This window comes from Teleopsis dalmanni, chromosome 1 (assembly GCF_002237135.1).
Source record: "Teleopsis dalmanni isolate 2A chromosome 1, ASM223713v2, whole genome shotgun sequence".
NCBI classification, from domain to species: domain Eukaryota; kingdom Metazoa; phylum Arthropoda; class Insecta; order Diptera; family Diopsidae; genus Teleopsis; species Teleopsis dalmanni.
In genome coordinates, this window is record NC_051846.1 from 205,968,995 (window position 1) to 205,992,404 (window position 23,410).

At 29.3% G+C, this 23,410-nt stretch overlaps 2 protein-coding genes across 2 annotated transcripts in view; one reads left to right on the forward strand and one right to left on the reverse strand.

The window, feature by feature from the left end:
• Window positions 1-23,410, forward strand: part of LOC119671504 (mucin-5AC-like) — a 531,335-nt gene that overhangs the window by 253,804 nt on the left and 254,121 nt on the right. The window lies entirely within an intron of this gene.
• On the reverse strand, window positions 4,578-7,436 carry LOC119671515 (cytosol aminopeptidase-like). The gene is made up of 9 exons (XM_038082192.1): window positions 7,365-7,436; window positions 6,811-6,994; window positions 6,632-6,747; window positions 6,150-6,285; window positions 5,587-6,092; window positions 5,308-5,527; window positions 5,000-5,249; window positions 4,870-4,943; window positions 4,578-4,808 (listed from the first exon to the last, which is right to left on the reverse strand). The coding sequence occupies exons 2-9, from the start codon at window positions 6,931-6,933 to the stop codon at window positions 4,635-4,637; spliced, it is 1,599 nt and encodes a 532-aa protein (XP_037938120.1). The 5' UTR covers window positions 6,934-6,994; window positions 7,365-7,436; the 3' UTR covers window positions 4,578-4,634.

Genomic DNA, 23,410 nt, shown 5'->3' on the forward strand with positions numbered 1-23,410 from the left:
ACAAATATTTATTTGTTTATTGACTGCCTTCAGAGAAAATAACTTGTCCTCGCATATATAATTTGTGGATATTTTGGTATTTGATAGACTTTCTGTATTTGTAGCTATAAATGCTGAAGTTTGTGGTATGCAGCGTGTTGCGTGTGGCATAGTTTGGATTTTCCCTACTGGCTACTGGTACTTATTACCTACTCCTTACAAATTAATTCTTATCTGCCTTGCTGGATATTATCATTAGTGGAGGGGAGAGTCTATTTTTAAATGTTTCCTCATGTCGAATAACTAAAAATGGCAGCTGTTGTTAATGATTATAAAGGAAAATGACATTCTACTGCATTAATTACGAAGAAAAATAGTTTACAATATGGCGTCTTAATTTAATTAAGCATAAAATACTTTCATTTTTAAACACGTTGAGAAATAATATTACAGGTTTTCTATAATTAGTTGTAAATATTGTAAAGTATATAAACAAACTTTTCGTAAGCAAAAAGGAGTTTAAAAACATTGTTGTAGTTAAAAATCTTGTTTGCTTAAATTACCTCATTTGCAGTCTGTTTATATAGTAATTAGTAAATTTTTTGAAAGAACACCAATTAGAAAAAATTGGTTTTTATTAAATATGATCAATTGTCATAAATTTATTCTATGTTGAAAGTATCCGGGATTAGTAAACAGGACACTAAACAACCATCAATCAGTATTGATTGTATAAATCAGGGCTGTCCAAAGCACGGCCCGCGGATAATGGTTGTGCGACCCGAGACATATTTTTAATCTACCACAATTACGCAAATTTTCTTTTGGTGTACTGGTAAAACTGCATTATTTTATTTTTATGGTATACCAAAACAATAAATTTAAATTAATAAATTAATAAATTAATAAAATTAAATTTAACATTATAACCGTATTTTTATTTTTTCAAAAACAACTATGAATGTATGTGATTGCTTCTGTGGCCCACCAATCTTTAAAGTGTTTTGTATTGGCTTGCGATCGCATCTGATCTGGACAGCCCTGGTATAAATCATCAATTTATTTTGTTCACTAAAAAGCATATATATTTCAAAGACTGATTAAAGTATATCCTTTGATTTGATTTTTTCAGTGAACATTTTTTTATCAAATAAGAAATCTTTTATCTTTTCAATTGACTTGGTATGCTTTCCTTGAACTGATATTTTTTTAATTAGAGCCAATACCTAGTACCTTTAGTGCTTGATGAAACTTTCTCAAGTATCTGCTTCCAAAAATTCTTACACAATGATTGCTTTATGTCACTGCAAGACACTCAAAAATATGATTGCAAAAACTGATGATATTAACATACTAGCTAGCAGATTGCGATAAAATCTTATATGGAAATACGGTATTATCACTGCTAATATAGATAAAAGATAAAAATAATGAAGGTGTCACACAATTGCGTTTTTAGACTATAACATCTTAAATAGTTTTTAGAGAAAGTCTTATATGATTCTCAAATCTGTAATCTATTCATTTCTCTCAAAGACCAGGTATTATTCCGTAGACTCTCAGTTAGATGGATTTACAAATTTACCGCTTTACAAAAGGTATTTTAAGGTCCTGATGAATATCGTTCGATATACACCATGGAATTTTGACAAAAGTTATTAATATTTTACGCTTGTCCATTTTCTTGTTTGAAAAGCTTTTTATCTTTAACCAGATGATATGTCAGATATATGTTATATTAACAATAAAATGTATCTATATACAAGGTTTAAGGTACCAGTAAAGTTGTTCTTAGATGTTGAATCTAAGAATAGAGAATAAAACAATATATTTTATCAAATTAAGTGAAACACATATAGCAATATGGTAATTAATTATACAGTACTATAGTTTGTACTATATAATTAACATAAATACTATAATTTTCCACACATACCACAAAAGCAATCTACTTTATATTATTAATGTTATCTAAAGCTTTTTAAATTTTGTACGTAGAGTTTTCCCTATTCAAATTAAAGATAAATACAATATACTTATTAGCAATAAATTGCATTACTAATTAAAATTAATTAGTTTTAGTTATTAATTAGTGAATGTACAAAGTTCAAGCAGTTTTGAATATTAATGAACATCTCAGAGTAAAATAACATTAATATTGACTAAATAACTAATTAATATATATTTTAAATTTATGTTTGTGAATTTTTCAGACAATAGAAACAATTTAGTTTTTATTTATTATTTTAAAGTATTCAACTTTTTAATGTTATTTTATTTTTCGATTTTATATTAATGCAACTACAAAATATATTCTGTTTGATTTCAGATAGAAAATATGTATTTATTATTCACACACATTCTCTTCGAATGTAATAAATAATCAATTCAATTCATCAAACAATTTGGAAAAATTTTTATGAAAATAATTAGGAATAATAAATTAACCAAATTAAAAATATATCTTTGATTTTTTATATACGCCGAAATCGCACTCATCTGAAGTATGTGAAAAAACAGATGCTTTTCAGTAATAATTGTGTATAATAATTGATAAAAAATATGGTTTTAAGTAATGGCTTAGGTGTGGTGGTATTTCAAACAAAACTGTTTTTAAACAAAAAAAAAACAGAAATAGACATTTTAAAGAATTTTTTAATAAACTTTAATGAGCAAAGCATTTTGATTCTTTAAATTAATTTTATTCATTTGGAAAATAAGTTTCTTTTCATTATTGTATGTTAGGCATATTAAGCTCCACTGCTACAATCAGAGGACACAACCAAAGAGGAAAGTATCCATTTTTATATTCGCAAGTGAGGTAAAAATTAACTGCTAACCAGACAGCAAAACAGAACGTCCTCAGAAGGTTGTTAAGATATGGGCCTTTATTGGCAAGTAGCGGACTTGCTCAATGGTGGAGACACAGTCTTCAAAAGGGACTATAATTCAATTATCCTTTAGCTTTATGCTAAAACTATTGTTGTATTATGTAGTATGTAAAATAATTCAATTTCTCATTTTCATAAAACAATGTAAATTGTTGAAATTTATATTAGTTTTAAGAAAAAAAAGTTGTTTTAATTATCATGTAAATTCAAAATATTTATTATTATAAACTGATTAATCCGAAGTGTGTAATAAATAAATTATTAAATGCATTAAATAATTTATTTCGCAACGATGACCACTCATTGACATAGTTCACTGCCACATTGCATAAATAATCCAAAAATACAACGCATGAATATCCGCTGAAACCGGAAACTATCACCGCCATTTTAAAAATCAAGGCAATTAATGTCAGAACCACCGCTTTTGTGTTCACAACTGCTCCGCATATAATGTAATTTTAATATTTAATTTAATTAATTTTTCATATTTTCAACCTTCGATGTCATTAAAGTGACAAACTAATTAAAATTGTAAAATTTTATTAAAACATAGCAGGGAAAATATTTACATAAATACCTTCATTAAAACATAGATTTACCAAGCATAATTTAAAAAATGTGATGAAAGTAATTGGTTTTAGAAAAATAAATTTATTATTATAATAAATTAACAAAAAATATTTTAACCTAATTTTTTTATTTAATTTTAATATAATAAATGTAGGAAATAATTTGTATTTAATAAAAATTAAAGCCAAATCTTTAATGGCTTTAGAATGCCTTCAATTCTTGGTTTTACCCTGACATAAAAAATCGCTGGAAAATATGTGCTGTATATAATAACTTTATGTCCTGCTCAAATGTCAGTTAGAAATACTTAGAGCAGAAATAGGATACTCGAAACGCTATGTAAATCTTTAAACCCTAATATAACTACAGAAACCGAGGAATAATTACACTCTTTAAACAACAGGTGAGATCTAACTGGAAAATTTGAAAAAAGATGCTCCAAAGAATCAGGTATGAATTATATGGATTCTGTTATATGTTGATATTGAAGGTAATGAAAAAGCAAGCAAATTTGCCAGGATATTTTCTCATACACTAAGCACTGTAGCCTAGGAAAGGAACGCATTTTTTTCCTAGCCCACAAAAATAAACTATAATGCATAAAATTATCGAATTTATGACACTCCAAATCTCTAATCATATCCTTCAAACGAAATACAATAACTATTTCAACTTAACGAAGAGAATTAAGAAATCTAATATAAATTCTAATAGACTATTATAGGTTATACTACACTCATATAAATTGAAAATCATCTCTAATAGTATCAGGAGGTTATACAATAAGGAAGCAAGGCCGCAAAGTATGTACTGTGAAGATGCGTATTGGGAGTGGGATTTGAGGTTGCACATACCTTTATAATACAATATACAAATTTCAGTGAATTGCAAAAACAGGCAACAAAAAAATTTTTTTATATGTTATCCCTTGTTATACTGCAGGCTGTAGCACTGACTGTTCTGTTTCAAATGCCCGGTAAAATCAAAAAACTGCTATTATGTATTGAGAAAGTAGGGCTAAGTAAAGTAAAAACATGGACTCTACGCCCATGTGCTTTAAATATTTTATTAAATATCTCGAATAACATAAAAACAAGAAGTCATGTTTTTTAATCCAATTTTATGATTGGAATTTATTAAAAATATATAATAGATAAAGTAAAATTGTATCTATAAACATCTGTAATTTTTTCACATTGTTTTTTGTTTATCTGGACAAGCCATTTGATATAAGAATTGTATAAGCGTGCGCGTTGGACGACCGGTCATACGATCTTTTCGCAGATAAGGTATCACACCAAAACGTGATAACATGCCCACGCCCCTTATATCTAAATGAGCCCAGTCTACGCATGGCACTAGCTCCTAAATCATCAAAAAAATTTTTATTAATGTTGAAATTGATTAATTGTTTTACTTAACTTACATTTAATATAGCAGCTGCCAGACAGCCTGACGCAGGCCCACTACCATTATTGCTTATATCGAAACTAACATGCTCTATAAAACAAATAAATTTTAAAATATTGTCTTTTCTTTAATATATTTAATTTTACCGGTTACAAGTTTTTTATAAAAACGCCATAACGGAAATCGCCACATTCTGTCACCAGTTAGAGAGCCAGCTTTTTGGAATTGCTTCCAAATATAATGCGAATTAGAGAATATAGCCGTAGCGCCACCTCCTAATGTCTTCTGAACGCCATAACTGAGTGTGGCAACATCAATTACTAAGCGCGGCTTGTATTGACTTTGCCCATAAAGCATTGGATCAGCCATAACGACAACTCCAGCTTTATCTACATCCTTTTAATTAAGACATTTAAGAAATATACTAAAACCTTTAATATAATGAAGACATTACCCGTACGGCCATAGTTTTTCTATTTAGCAGCGTCACAATGTCGCCAGGTTTTACTGACATGCCTGACGGCATATTTTCACATAATGGAATTATTGCACTAATATTTATGGGTAAAGAAAGTGCTGCAGCTGCACGCATTGTTGCTAATACAACAGCTGCACCAGCCATTGAACCTCGATATTCGTCCATACCATTCGGATGACGTAGATTTATTCCTCCACTGAAAGCATAAATTATAGTTAGCAATTTTTGGTCTACTTTTATTTGCCTTTAACTTACCTATTAAAGGTTATTCCTTTACCAAGTAGCATAATTGGTTTATCATCTGGTGAAGTGCCACAGTATTGAATTTCTAACATCACCGGAGGTTCACATGAACCCTTCGCTATCATTAAAAATGAATTAATTTGCTGCTGTTCAAGCCAATCCATTGTGCGTATCTCAACAGATGCACCACATGGACATAACGCATCAACCGCTGATTGCGCGAAGGTGGTAGGAGTCATTTGGTTAGCTGGTGTGTCACTTAAGCGTCGAGCTAAATTTTGTGCCTCTGATTTAAATAAGCCTCGCGTCCAAGCATCCACGTCAGGTGAATCATAAAGTTCTAGCTTTGGTAAGCCTTCTCTGTCTTTTTTATTTCTATATTCTTGATATCGCCATATACCTAAAGATGCACCTTCAGCAGCTTGCTCGGGATATTCCATAGAGTCAATATGAACTTCTGTCATATCCAATGCTTGTAAACGTCGTGCTCCAATGCCTGCAGCTACACGCACATTCTCCTACAATAATAATATTTAAATAATTCAGTTGATGTGGTTCATGTATTTTGATCTCACCATTCCTTCGTCTATAAATTCTAATTCATTAAAACCGATATCTTCACGGCCGCAACCGACAACAATTGCAGAACGATATTCTGGATCAATATTATTAAAAATTTTATATCTGCCTACCTTTCCAGACAGATTATATCTGTTTTAAAATTACAAGAATTGTGTTTCAATATATATTATAAAAATGTGGTCTTAGGGGATTCTAATTATTGTGGTGATCATTCGGATAAATATATAATTAATATTATCATAAGATTGATTTGTAAGGCTTTTATATGAGTATCTATAGTTCAGAATAAAATGTAAGTAATACTAATGATAAAACTTGGACATCACGATAACTTGGAAACGATCCCTTTGGATCGCTTCTACAACCTACTGTATCTTTGAGTAAGGGGTGCAGTGTTATAATGTCACTGAGCGTCATTTGTTCTGTTTGACTATAATAAAATATATAAAAAATATGATATATCAACTACACTTACTCTTTGACAAGTTCCGATATTTTTCCTTGAACTCGATCATCAAATTTCTCGGCGCTCGTTGTGAGTTTTGGTCCTTTATCATCTTCTTTCTCATATAAACCAATCACAATGCCTTTCTGCCAAATTGGACAAGAGCATATTTAATTGATTATAAAAATTATTTAAATATAATATCTAACCAATTGTTTTTTTTCATCTGGTGAATAATATCTCAGAAATTTTATTTCAATTTTCGCATTACTCGAATTTAAAAATTTATTCGCTTTTGAATTTGCAGAATATGCAGCTCGTAATGTCGACATTTTTCTTATTAAAATCTTCTTTGTAAAAAATAAATCCTCTTTAAATTGTATATTAATTTTGCTGCAAATATGTAATTATTAGTTAACCACAAATTTATTTATTTTTATTAAATATTAAGCAATAACATAAATTTCATTGCATCTACGTAATATGATTTTTTTAACAAATTTGTCTTAAAATATATTAACCCTTTAATGCAATTATATAAAATCCAAAGATCCAAAGCCACCAACAAAGTATAGCTAATAATTATTAAACAGTTACAAAGTCGGGCTGGACGACCTGTGAGGAATAATATCTGATATGATATATTAATTAAATTCATTAAAGCTTTGAATCTCTAATGAAATAATTAGAAATTTCTAATTTAAAAAATTATTAAATAATTAATAATAATTATTAAATAACAATATTAACACATTAAACTTACATGGTATTTGAGTGTTTGATCCCAATACGTATAAAGGAAACTTTAAAAAGCGTTGAATAAAAATATATAGCATTGAATACCAAAAAACATATATATGAAAAAAGTTTAATATTCAAATTTAGATAATAAATACTTAGGTTACTTATATACCAATAACTTTCTACAACTTAAAAATATCAACTAAAAATAATTCAATAACCTCTTTTCTATACTCATATATAGCTAGTGTAACTTTAGTATAGTTTACCGACAATCTAACTAGTCTGAAGGAGTAAACTAAAACAAACATCTATCTTCTGCTTAAAAAGTATTCGGATTTTGTAAATAAAACACACAAATTTAAATCTGAATCCTTCTGAAGCGATACACATATGCCAACACTTAATCCAATCTTCCATACACTTTTCGTAGACCCGTGAAGGTATGGCTTTTAGTTCATTCAGCGAATTCTCTTTTACCGATTCAATTGACTCAATACGCTTATCTCGAAGGGCTAATTTGAGTTTCGGGAACAGGGAAAAGACGCACGGATCCAGATTTGGCGAATATGGTGTCTGAGCGATGCCGTGTTTGGTCAAAAAATCGCGTACAACAAAAATTAATTAATTGTATTGTAATGTTTATTTTTAGTTTTTTAAAGTTAGAGTATCTGATTTTATAGTTAGTTAGTTAGTTAGGGTGGAGGGAGGACGAGTCCTCCTCAATTAGCTAAAAAGCCGTTTTGAATCTGACTTTATACTAATAATATTTTTAAATTCTATTTAAATAACTTTAGGAATTTTTTTTAAATTTATTTTAATTTGTCTTTTTTCACACAATAGCTTTGAATATTATTTATTTATATATATTTTTTTTTTTTGGTTAAGAAACCCTAAAAATTTTACCTCACTCTAATGAAAAAAAATACTTTTTCAATTTTAAAATCTGTGTATCACATGGCAGATTATATGAATGAGTGAGTTCCCCTTTATTCTTATTCCATGCAAAACCATTCCATTTTTGCAAAACCATTCTGATTTCGTTACCAAAACTAAATTTTGTGCATTTCAATGCTTTCCATCTGTTTTTATCCTTTTCAACAAACAAAATGAATTCATTGAAATCTATGTGGTTTCCCTTTTTCATACTTTTTATGATTTTGTTCCTTTTTGAAATCAAAACTTTTAAGGTCAAAAATCTGACATTTTAAATTTTGGTTTCTGATGCTGGTTTGGATTATGGTTTTAAAAATCAATATTTTTTCATATAATTTTTGTTTTTTTTTTATTATGAAAAAATTGTAAACTAACGTTTAGTATTCATCTGCGATGGCTTAGGAGCATATTTTGTTTGCTATAAGTATAAAAAAGGGTTAATGTTTTACCTTTAAAAAAATATACACTGAGATTTATTTAATGTATATAAGAACTTAACGAAAAAGGTCAAAAATGAAATTGTGTCTTAAATATATTAAAATAGATATAATAATTAAGAAAACTTTTTTATAATCCTTTGTAATTAAACAAGAAATATACTTTACATTTAACCTTTAATTTTGTTTTTTTTTTTGTTGGAACTCGTTAAAAGTTTACAGAAATCCTAGCCTAATTACGCTTCAGTGGTTTTTAGTCCCTGTAATTTCTTTGTTTTGATTTAACTCTACAAGAAAATTGAACTCTTGACTTATAGCTAAACACCAAATAGTATGAAAATTATTTGGAAATTGAGTCAACATATGCACACACCACACCAGGACCTTCTACTTGAGCACAACATGACACCATGCATTAAAGCAAATTACAGGACACTGTTTTCGGAAAGCCGAAACATACAAGACTACGAATAAGTTTAGGAATAGAAGCAGGAGAGCTGTAATTACTGTAAGTCGTTAGGTGCTTAAATGTCAAAGCAAGATGACAACAACAATAGCAGCAAAAATCGGCTTTCAATCGTATTTATATTAAATTCCAGTACAAATGAACTCCATGAATCCGTAAACAAAAGCTGAGGCACTGAGGCAGTGTTGGAAATTAGGTCAAAACATTATCGTGTTATAGGCAAGCAAATGGCAATGCAAGTCGAAAATAATAAAAGTCACTGCAAATGGCAGTGAAATATTTTCCATAAAAGTAGAGAATGCACACAACTTGAAAGAACTGCATTATGCAAAGCAACTCGTTCAGCACTGCAGCAGGGAATGGTTCATTCCGCCAACCGAAACACATTCTCCCCAACATTTCATATCCTGCTTATTTGATCCTTTATTGCTTTTTTCTACTTTGAAGTTAAAGAAAAATCCACATTTGAGTTTCTCTAAATTATTTTACATATTAAACACACCAAAAACAATGTGCTGTGCACTGGGAAAAAAATTACTTAATGTCTTATTTTGACAAGATTGTATATCCTCAGTTGCGAAATGTTAAAGGATTTCCTGCTTGAAGTAATTCACTTCGCAGCTACTAAAGCAACAGATTTGGTTTTGAAGTAGATTTGGTTTTGAAGTACGCAAGAGTCCTTGATGTGCTTCATCGCAGAAGGTTATTGCAATTATTTTTTATTAAGATTTGTGCTATTCACATCCTTTGCTAGTCACTAATGTGTGTATTAATTCTAGAGCTGCTGTCTGCACAATGAAATAGAAAAATCGTTCCCCATGGAACTGAATTATCGCACTTTAGTTGCTTTGCGTTTGAGTATCGTAAACACATATTAAATGTAAAATAAAAGTATAAAATGGTTTTGAAAATCTCACCTAATGAAAAAAAAAGCGCAAAAGTGAAGGAAATTTTAAAATATATCTTATATTAAACAAAAATTAATAGCTTGTAGATTTACTTATACTTCAAGGCCGTATAGAAGGTCGCAGAGGCGTTGAGCGGAAACAACATTCATGGTTAAGGAATATCCGCACCTGGACAGGACTTCGAACTATTGGCAAATTAATACACTCTGCGCGATCGAGAGAGCTTTACACAGCGATAGTATATATTGTAGTTTAATGTAGTTGAATGCTAAAAGTTAAATGTTACCTTTAATGATTAGCTATAAGTATTATTAAAGAAATTGTAATACTGAAAATTTAAGTTTAAAATTACTTGGAAATAACCTTATTGTTAATAAATGCGACCGCTAACACTCAAAATGAGTAGGCAGTGTAAGAAGAAGAAGAACTATCGTATACGTTATTCTATAGATTTGCGTCACTATTATATCGACCTCAATATCAACACTAGTGTGATAGAGTATAAATAAGAGCTAATCACTCTTTATATCGGGACTTTATTTTCTTTGAGACCAAACTGTCACCGCAACTATGTTTTAAATAGGCCTTCACATGGCATATCCACAGACAATATATGTTAGCTTTCTAATAACTATAATGGTCCGACAGACATCAGTTTATAACCGCATTCTAAATACTTATTCATGATATATAAACTCGTCTATGGTCAATGTGTTTACTCTAGCTACAGCTTACTGATGATGACGCCATCCAACTGAAACCTAAAACTATTAGCTTTGGAAATATATATAATGTGATATTTGTAATTATAGTTTCTTCACATGATTCTTTTCCAATTCATCGATAAAAAGTTTTATTATTCATTTTAAGAACAAAGAAAAAATTACCAAATTACCACACATTTGAATGGTAAGTTAATATAATGTTTCCGCTGCTTAAGTAAGAAGTTGGCTGTAAAAAATACAATAAAGCTTTCTTTCCGGAAAAAATAAAACTAGTTTCCGAAGAATCGAATACTAACACACATGTATAATACAATGACCTTTACATTCGTTTTTAATTGCAAATCGCTATCGAATATTAATGGACATATGTTATATACCATTAATAAACATAAACAAAAGAAATACATAATTATGCAGTTTTTTAATAACAGTTGATATATTATCTCTATTTTTAGTAATTTTCAAAAGCTTACCCATATTCTACGATTCAATTTAATACCTTATATTCCTCTGCAGTGATAACTATATTGAATTGCTTCGTTCACCTTCGTTATTTTCCTGTAGTATCGATATCGAAGAAGTTAGACTTCATGTTACGAAAATTAAGACCTGGATATGGTATTTTTCTACTTTTGATGCATGTTAAAAGCTTTTGATGCATGTTAAAAGCAGCCCTTTTTAACCTTTAGGGATAGAAGATATAGTGCTCCAGTGTATTTGAGCAATCGTAATTAACTTTTTGTAACCCATTGGAGTTGAAGATATGGTCCGTGCAGTGTATTTGAATAATCATAATCAACTCTTTGTAAACCTTTCGAGTAGGAGACATGCTGTATCCATGGTATTTCAGAAATCGCAATCAACTGTTTGTAATCCCACGAAGAAGTAGACATGATTGTGCATGGTATTTAGGTAATGGCAATTAACTCTCTGCGACTTCTCAGAGTTGGAGTCATAGACAATCTAAGATACTTATGATACAATTTAAAAAATAATTGCTTCGAAAAAAACAATATATCCATGCATAGATACATACTACGTACTACTCGATACTATATAGTATAGAATTCATCTGACAAACTTCTTAACTCCCACTGGAGCAAAATACTACGTCCATTGTAAGTCTTTGGTGCTAATTGATAATGCAAACTTGCAAAAAAAAATTTTTTTTAAAATATTACTTAATATTAAAAAAGAATAACTAATTGAATATGATATTAAATACAAAAAAAATATAAATAAAAAAAGTTTTTCTTTAGAAAACTCCACCCTCTCATATATTCGCAATTGAAAGCATCTTTTTTCGTTAATTTGTCTCTGAAATTATTTGAATAGAGGCAATCAGTCGATTTAATGTTTACATCAAATAAAATTGAACAATAAAATTAATATCCTTTCAATAATTGCGTTCATTATGGCTTAAATTAAGGCTACTAAAAATAACATTAAATTTGAAATGACAGGATTATTGGCAGAAATACAGGATGCGAAACTCTTTTGTTAAACTAAATGAAAAACATTGTTCTCATTTAATTGAATTTTGGGTAATCAGGATAAAATACCTAAAAATGTTATACCCGCATAAAATTATTCTGTACGGACACTATTTATATTAAAATACTTTGTATTGTGGTTGCATTAAAGATATTCATTATAGTAAAATACAATAATTTCAGTTTTTTCGATACAAAATAATAATTTTAGTTGGCTTTTCTATTTTTATAAATAAAATAACAGATCCTTTAAGCTTTATTCTCCAAACAACCTACATTGTAATCAAAAATGTAATGAGATATTTTTATAAGGGAATGTGTAGTTATTTATAAATGTTAATAGTATTTATTTGTACATCACTGAATGAAGTCGTATTGTATTGGCAGACAAAACATTTCATTATTTATTAAAATAACAAAATAATGAGATTATTATATGGTTAGTAGCACTGTCTGTGCATTAATAGAAAAAAATAATAATATTTTACTGAAATCATATATTTAAGAAGCTTTTCCATGTCCTATTACGTAGCGTCAAATTAAGTAACATTATCAAAAAATAATTGAAATATTAAATAATGAAAATAAATTTATTTTTAATTCAAATAAAAAAAAACGATCTAAAAAGATATTAAATAATTAACAAACCAATGTATCGTGAAGATGTACAAGAAGATTCACTATTTTAAAATATTTCAAACTATTTTTACTATTTGTATTAGGTTAGGTTAGGTTATACCGGCGATCCGTAGTAAATTTACTTAGGACTATTCGGCCATTGTGTTACCGTATATATACGAAAAACTCAGGAACTTTAATGTCAGTTCCTGTAAATGGTCAAGATCCTCAAGAAAGGGGACTCCTAACGTATTGAGTCGGCGCTGTGCATGAGCTGGGCAAAAATAGTAGATAAGTAGATCGTCATCTTCCCTACAACTGCGACAGATTTGATTGAAAGGGAGACCTAAACTTCTAGTATGGTTTTTTAGTATACAGTGAATTGTAAGTTAATCTACCAAAAGACTGATATCTCTACAGGGTATCTCAATGAGAATTTTGGATTTCCTTTTATCGGAACGTGACCATATTTATATTGTATATTGCGAACTTTTTTATAGAATTTTTATATAAAAATCAATATTGGAATAAAAAAAATTCATATAATTAAATCTTTAAAAAATTCATAACAAAATAAAATAAAATAAAAATTAATATTTATTAATTTTAAAAAAAACCAAAACATGTCTTATTCCAATCACTTTTTTTCTAAACATAAGTTGACCTAATCAACTCTTGATTAGGTCAATATCACAAAATTAGAGTTTTTTATTTAAAATGTCTAAAAAAAAATCAAAAGTACTTCCTTTTGATTCGACATTAATATTTAATATACAACATAAATTTTCTTAACACATTACTTATTCTACAAAGTTATGGGTTATCACCGGAAAATCAAAAATATATATGTATAATCCATAAAACTTGAACATAAATAAATTTTCCTTCATTTGGGACTCAATTCAATTGTACTCACCTAAAATAACGATATCCTTTAAATCATTTCCTTTTTCTTTTAAAACAAATTTCTCACACTGAAAATGATATAGTAAGGAAAGCACTAAATGCGAACAGTTGTTAATGCCAAAGCAAATAAAAATATAATGTCTGTTTATGCACTTATGTATATAAAACTTGTACGGCTTTTAGTTAGTTGGTTAAGGTGCGCTGACTCTGAGCTTCATATTTAGCAGAACCCAAGTTTAATTCCTGGTACTTGCAGTCTCAAAAAAATATTTGCGAATAATTAAATACAAGAATTATTTCCAAGACCACTGATGATGGGTATTTGGCAATAATCGAAACAGCTGTCGGGTCAGCCAAAAATTCAATTAATTAAAATAATATAAAATGAATTTTTGTTGTTGTCGTTCACTACTGTTTGAAAAACATATTTCTTTAATATACTTTATTTGTTATAATGCTTATATATTATATATATTTTGTATATATTATATATATTATATATATATATATTATATATATTGATTGCACGTATGCTACCTACTTGGTTTCTAATCGTATGAAAGAAGAATATATAACCTCATATCCGCTGCTCATAATCTTACGTATTCTCTTACAAATTTCTAAACGTGCGTGTAAAGTATTTATATACAATAAATACAATAAAGCTACACTGTAAGTGCAACTATGCAAAATAGATAACTCCAATAGCACCATCCAAATCTCTAAGTCGTGTAAATGGCGCCAGTTAGATACCACCGTTTAGCCACCCATCAGACGATGATCCTTTCAATTTTTTATCTAGCGCAAAGATTAACAATAAAGTCGACAAAACACATCATTGTCGTACATCCGAACCATTCGCTATACCATTGATAGCGAATGGTTCGGAAAGTTGTAATTTGGCAATAGTTTCTACATATCTTCCACTTGCGGAAAAGACTTCATTTAAGAAACCAATTAGTAGTAATCTGGCCTTGTACTATTTACGATTTGTGTCCACACCCTGTGTTTCTGTCCATTTACTCCGAATTTATTATTTTAAAATTTTTAATAAAACTAAATAAATATTTCTCCTTCGGACTCTAGTTGTTATAATAGCTATATTCTTTCTCTCAATATATTTAAAATATTTTCCTCTATTATTTCTTATATCAAACAATGTTTTCATTAGCGAAAATAAGTTCACTGTACGTGACGATTGGAAATTAAAATTGTAGTCTGTGAATTCTCTAATGGAACCCCGCCGCCGCTAATGCTGTTGGCTGGAAGACGTGGTGGGCGTAGCTCCTACCACAGCCTGAAATCGACGAATGGTTTAACTTTTATTTTTATTTGCGTAGTTTTCGCAACAACTTTTGAAATTTTATTTTTCCCAGCGTACAACGCAGTTGCAGGATTTTTGTATCTGATGTGGCTTAAGTTCCCGCAACAGTGGAAAATTTTCCTTATTTATTTGTTTTGCGAGTAAGTAAGAATCGATTCGTTTTGATTAGATTGGATTTAATTTCAGTTTGTTTTCCCAAGTTTATGTATGGTTTCAAGTATTTTGCACTTTATTGCAATGATGTCATGTAGACAAACAAAACTGAACAATCTATATAAGTAAAATATATCTTCAACTTAAGAACTTCGCACCAAAATTATGTGCTAAAAATGTTATTCTCAAAAGTGTTTATCCTGTTAAGAATTTTCTAAAATATACTTTTTGCTAATTAAATTGTGTGTTATAATTGCTTTCAAATAAACTTTTAATGAAATTTCAATTGCAGAAACGGCCACAATTTAAAATATTAACGACGTTCTTGATCAACTTCGTAGTTATTAATTAGCTTAAATGTCTCATAAAAAGCAATAAAGTCATTTGCAGATACTTTTTAACTTCATTTTCAACTTTCCTATAAAATTAAAAAAAAAGTTTAAATTGACTTGAAACGAACATCGGCGTTCTTATTAAATTGTAACTACCTAAGCAATTTAAGGAAAGTTATGAATGAAATTATTTATTAAGGCGTGAATAATGATTTAACATAATTTACATAATCTTTATTAGAGTTACAAAACTTCTCACTTTTAACAATTACAGTGAAAACTCCTGTAAACGAATACTTATTATTGTTAGCTAACTTTAGTTCTTTGATGGGAGCGGCCAAGCGAAAAAAGTAAAGTTTTTAACATAATGAATTAAATCTTTTAATAAATTGTTGCCATAATATGAATATCCGTTTAAAATCGGTGTAGGTGTCGTTAAATTGCATTTTCACTGTATCATATTATCTAAGAAAGGAAGGTAGGAATTTTCGCTTCCAACGGAGCGTAACACTACGACCACGATAGATCTTTTATTGGCGACAGAGATCTACTAAAGTTATTTAATGCAAAAATATAAGAAAAATAACTCATTTATGTTAATATCAATTTTAGCTCCACTGTCTTTAGTTATCTTACTACTAAGCTAACAAAACTTCTTAACATCCTGAATGGTAGCTATTTGGATATCAGCGATTATAGTTAGTATGCTAACTGCTTTACATACATAATTATGGCTCTTTGATTGCTAGCGGCTATGGTAGGTATACTACCTCTAACATTTTTAAATATAGTTATAGGTATTTACTATAGTTAGCGTACTAGTACTTTAAAATCTACAGTCCTCTGTGATTGTTAGCAGTTATAATTAGCTTACTAACTCCTCATCATCCCCAAACAACTATTTAGTTACATAGTTGGCTATAGTTGGGATGTAGTTGTATTTAGTTGCAACACCCATTAATACACACCAGGTGTACGTATTGTGAACCCGATATTTTTTTCTGACTCTTACAAATGTATGGCTAGTAAAGTAATTATCGTCCACTTAATCTAAGTTAGAATGCTCAGGTGGTGACGTGCTTAATAAGAAGGATCCAATTATTTAAGAAGAAAGATAGAAAAATATTTAAAAGGACTTTTTATTATTCATTCGGTCAGCAAATTCGGTTCATCCTATCTCAAACAAATGTGTGGGTTATTGTTCCAATTATCATCCCAGTAATCTAAGTCACAAACACGTGAATGTTTAGGTGCTTACGTGCATAGTGTGAAGGATTTGGTATGATCTCGATATATTTGACACCACGTGAGCTCTTAACCTAAATTATAGTGGCAAATTATTTGTGTCAGAAGTATCGTTTTGTGACTCATACCATAAATTATAAAAATGCAATGGTTAGCTTATTTAAATTGGAATATAAATGTTCTATAGAATATAAATGTTCTATAAAATATAAGTGTAGAATATAAGTATAATAGTCATCAAAGTTCGACTATTGATATTCCATTACAAAACTTTTAAGAAATATTAAAAGATAATTATCGAAATAAATATAAAAGGTTTTCACCCAAAAATATTTAGGCCGTGTGCGAGATCGAGTAAATTGAGGTAAACTAAATTGAGATTTTCTAGGGATTCTTTGTGCTGCACTTATTTATATATTTATACACTTATTTATTTATTTATTGCACTTATTTATTTTTTTTGGTTAAAAGTTTTTAAATTTATTTATTTATTTATTAAACATCTTATAAAATTTTCACAATGGTAACACCTAAATTCACCTAATTTTTATTTAATTTACCCTACTCGAACTTCTGGTAAATACCAACATTCGCTGCCATACCGACAGCGGTTATTATTTCCCTCAATTTACCATCAATTTACTCGAACTTGCCCACGGCCTTAATAAGTCTTTGACTTCTTAATCTGTTCTCAGTCAGATGACACCCCAGTGTCATTTAAGTTTTTTGACATCCTTTGTTTACACGGTAAGTGAAATATAATTTACTCTATTTTTTTTATGTGTATTTGTTTATTTAGATTGTGTATAAAAAATTGATTTTTAAGTTTTAAGGCTTTTTAATGTATGAAATTTAAAAAATCTACGTTTGACATGCATTAAAAACACTTTTAAAATCATTGACAGCGCTTTTAAGTGATTAAAACAATTTTAAAAAATTTGAGAAAATTTGAGAAAATAACTGCACGTGTGGAAGCCAAAACCAAGAGCTGAAAATGCGTTGCCGTTCACACAGGAGCAAAACACACAAACACAAAAAAAGAGATTAAAAAGCCATTTTTTTTGTTTAACACAACAAACTGCGTCGAAATTTACTAACACAATTACGAATATAACAAAAACAAAGTGGAAAGCAATTTAGTGGCACTCAAAAAGGACTTAAAAAGGAAAAAAAAAAACACCGCTGAAACAAAAACAAAAGAACTGAAAGCACTTAAAATTAATAAACCAATAACAAATAACAAAAACAAGCATGCAATAAAATTATTGTTGGACAAAAGTAAACGGTAAAAACCAGCAACAACAACACTAATATTGAGTAAGTTATGGCATTTAAAAAGGAAAAGCAAAAAAAAACAAGCAGAACTGAAGCAACTGAAGCAAATATGAAGTGTGACAAATACAAATACAAAAATAAAAATGATGTGATACAATATAAGAAATTGCCTGCCTTACAACCACAAAAAAGTAATGTGGCAACAATACACAGTGTAGTATGCTTACTGCTTACTCTACAGAGATCTCTGTGTGGTGGCATATTTGTGTGTAAGAAAGCGGAAACGGAAATGAAATTGTTTACTATCAAACAAATTCGCTATTGAATATTATAAAAAAAAGTATTGATATACTTTAAACAACCAAACCAGAATGAAACTCAGAAACCAACTCAGAATGAAAGCCACAAATAAAATATAGTAAATGAAATTAAATGTGAAAACAGAAATGGCTTACATACCACAAATTTTACACTTTCAGCATAATTTGTGTGGCTTCTGCTTTTTTGTTTCATTTTTTTGTGTCATTTTTTTGTTTAATTTTTTTTTTCTGGCGCGTGTAAGCGTGTAATACATTCTGACCGCAACAACAACAACTGCAAATGCTAAGTAAATGCATTCTCCGTGCAAAACTGCTTTATCGTGTGTCACTTAATACACTCAAGTGCGATGCTGTGCACTTCGATGTGTGGTGGTGTATGGCAGTGTGTAGTGTGTGTGTGATTTGTAAATGGCAATGGCATTGACAATGGCATTTAGTACAAGTTCACTTTCGGTTTTTCCTTCACACAAGCGAACAAATATAAAATTCATTTTTTTCATGTCATTGTCGCTTTGTATTGATTTTGCAAAATATCCCTAAAGCATGTTTTCCGTATTTTCTTTAAATGTTTGACTGAACGTTTAACATTTTGACTTTTGTCAATGCGTCAATAAAATTTAATTCCACATAATTTCTTAACACAAAGTGTGTGTGTCAAGCATTTATACTTCGTTCGCAACAATTACATCTCCACAGTGTGAGAGAGAGAGAGAGACAGAGACAGATATAGAGAGAGAGAAAAGATGTGATAATAATAGGGACTTACACTATAATAGTATTGTAAAATATTTGTAAAAATTAATCAGTAGATCTTAATCTAAAAGGAACATTTTCTTTAACTAAAGGTAAATTTTTTTCTTCAGCAAAAATATTAAACATAGCAAGAAGAATACAGTCTGTAGCGGATGTGGATAGCATCTTTATCCATGTATTGTATTGGTCATATATAACGAGTCTTTTGAATTTTATTCTGACTTGGATTTTGTAAAAGTTGAATTAAAAGAAATGTTTTTTTTATATTTTTTTTATTCAATTTTCTTTAATATTTCATTGTACTGAAATATTTTAATTTAAAATGTAACTCAAAAAAGGTCAGATTTTTTTGTGAGATGCAATAAGAGTTCTTAAACTTTGACATCCTACAATACTTTTCCTGTACGCAAGACTTTAACCTTAGCATTGAGATGAAAAAAAAAAAATTTGTGAAAATGTCAAATACTTAAATTTAACAAGAATATTTTTTTTTACTTTACAATTGTAAGAATTGTAGGAATTTGGTAAAATTTAATTTGAAGGACAAAAAGTAATTACATACATAATAGCTTGTAATCACTCCCTTGATTGCATATTTACTTAATTACTTATTTGCTCACTATAATCTGTCACTCACTTCGGACAATAGGACTTCATTAATCTTTCTATATTGAATTTTGTTACAATACATATTGTATTCAATACAGCTTCAAGATATACTGTTATTATTATTATGTTAAGAGAACTTGTATTGCGATCTAGAGATTCATTGTGCCCACTACATGGACTATATGGTATTACACCTACACTAATGAGTTTTGTTTCTTCATCTCTTCTCTACAAAACCTTGAAGTATTATTAAAGTAAGTTCCGAGTTTAATAAAGTGATAATTTAATCTATCACACAGTCAGTCTTGATCGTTTCGTTCACTTCTCTATAAAATCTACAAGTATTATTAAAGTAAGTTTCGAGTTTAATAAGGTGATCATTTAATCTATAATACACAGCAAAAATTCTTATAATAGTTTCTTAATTATTGTGATTTAATTGCATAAAAATGTTTACTCAATGGAAGACTACTCGCACAAGTTAAAGTCATCCAATTGATACTCTGTAAGCAACCCCATATGTATTAGAGTTCTTTCTGTATCTGTGTGTTTCATTGATGGATCTGGAATTCTTCTTCTAATCGAGATAAAAGCCAAACAATTACAAAGTATTTACCTAGAAGGTTGGTCCGTTTCCAGGTAGAAAGATATTCTATCATATAAGACTGAAACGTATGTTGTTGAAATACTAGCACAGGTTAATCAATCTTAGATTTGTTCGAATTTTCTGTTTAAATTATTCAGATGAGTAAACTGACTCGTTTCTTCTTTTATTAAGTTAGCACAAAACTTTATCACCTAAAATGAAACTTGTTAAAACGTAAATGTGTAATAATTATGTTAGTTGTAGTAGCCCCTAATATAACCTATTTAAGGGCAAAGTTTTTGACCTTTTAATCTTTGTTAACAAATAACGAACTCCATTTGCTGTAGTATCAACTCTTTACCAATTTATTCTTTTCATCTTTGTCCATATCTTTGTCCATACATCTTTATTTCATTTAAAAAGTTGAAAAAACTCCATAAATTTCCATTACTTCATTGAAATACTTCAGTCAGTATATCAATAAAAATCGAGATCGTAACTTCAAGAATGGAGGACCATCAATTGCCTTCAAAGCAATTATTCACGTTGTAGAGGAAATTGACTAGGGCAGATAGCAGAGTACAAAAACAAAACCACAGACTCACAGATTTGCTCTAACATAAGCAACGAAAAGCAGAAATATTGACAGAGACAAATGGTGCCTGTCGTTGTGATAGATGATTTCAGCACAGCTTCAGTGCAGCATTAGTAAAAAAATCGGTCAGCACGTAAGTAGCAAATTGCTCTGAGCTAGAAAAAAAGGACATCATACAATGGCCCACTTTTACACCTGTTGACTTAGTGAAAGGCACTGAAAGTGTTGCATTGTATTTGCGTCAAATACGTCAAATTAGGCATGTGCTTGTTGCCATGTGCAGGTCCGTCCTCGTCGAGGACTCGCGAGGACTGCACAATATGTGCTTTCATTTACAAATGACAAATGCGGCTAAATGGTGTCGTTTTTACTTAACACAGAAAATGTAATTAAAAACTTCAACGAACCGCTTTTCTATGCATGGAACAGTTATCTGTTGAAAAAAAGATAATTTCTACTATTATTCAGTATGCTGGAATTACACTTACCAACTGATTCAGGTAATTTAATTTTAATTAAATTATATTATTTAAATCAATAAACTTACTTATGGAAATGTGCGTATTTCAGTTTGTTTTCTCAGCGATTGAAGTAAAATTTTATAAGATTTGATTTTTGATTAAACTTGGATCAGCTTATCAGTTCTACATTCTGAAGGGAATGGTTGAATAGAATGCTAACACAATGCTTCATTTGACGAACAGACAACAAGACCGCGTAATATTGACAAGACAATAGGCCAATTTATTCCCCTTGATAACTACCGAACTAGTTATTCAGATATTAAGGTCCATCTGTTTCGCTGAGATTCTTTTATTGGCTAAAGGATACGAATAAAGAAACATATGAACAAAGCAGACGAACTTGAGCTTACTTAATAGATCTACACTATTTAGATGTCAAAACTCCTGTACTTAGACCCAATTAGTTTTCAATTATTTTATGTTCCCAAATCCATTTCCAAATCACTACTTCTCAATTTTATGATTAATCATACTCTCCATGACATCCATCCGTCTGTGACATGTTGCTCGCAGACGATTACGGTTTATATACTACGATCTTTATACAACTTAAAACTGAAATAAGTTTTTCATAGCGATGTTTCAAAGGGGACATACGCAGCACGACTATCATTTATGTTAATAATGTTATTAAAAATTTGTAAAATATCGAATTAGTTTTAGATAGAATACAATTATATATAAAATATACAAAAAAAAAAAAATATACTACAAAGATTACGAATTCAGAATACCTTAGATCATATACAATGTCAGTCAGTAGATCCTAAATTCTAAGCAACGGAACTTACTAAAGCCTAACATATTCGAACTAATAAGAATCACTTATCCTACTATGAAAACTTGTCCTACTATGAACCTAATTTAGATCGTAAATAAGAGTTAATAGGTATCCTACTATAATCCTATCTAGATCATATGCAATATAAGTCCTTTCACTCAAATTCTAAACAATGAATCTTAATAAGATCCATCTATTTAAATGGACATGAATTACTAAGAAATCAAAACCTTTAGCTTCCAATAAAAATAAATTAAGTAAAAAATCCTTAGAAACTTACATAAACATACTTTATGTTCCAATGATATACAATTAAAAAATAAAGTGCTATTAATTGCACTAAAAATACTAATGGCGGTTTCGATTTTTAAATCTAAAGTAATTTTTTTAATCAAAATACATTTTTAATATATTTTTAGTGCAGTTTTCATTTTCGATTGGTAAATCTGGATTTAAATCTGGATAACACTCGAGATTAATTTATAACACTCTAGATATAATAAGATAACCTTGACATTAACAGCTGTTTTATATGATTTCACAAATAAACTGTGGTTTGATCGATATAAAATGTTAGATTACTCTAAACATGTTTGATTGGGCAGCAAAATTTGACAGAACGAGCGTAAATCTAGATTGAATCCCGATTTACTAATCCCAAACGCCATAATTAAGAATAAGAATAGAAAACGAAATGTATTTATAAACATTTTAAATATCAATATTTATTAAAGAGTATACAATAGATATAAACTGTTCTGTACATAGTGTGAATATATATATTTTACAATTGTGAGAACATATGTATACGAGTATGCAGCACATAATTACATCTCTCACTGTCTATTGACCCTTTTACGTATAAAAGTAAATATGAATTATTAATGGTCTTCAATCAATTTTTAAACATAAAAAATATTTAATTTATTTTCAACAATATTTTACACAAAAAATTATGTTGTTTCCAATGACAATAAGCATAATTAATCAATTCTAGAGACAGGCAATGTCCTTTAAAATAAAAAACTTGGAATTAAGATTAATGATCCACACGAGGATAATTTTTTCGTAATGAATTTAAA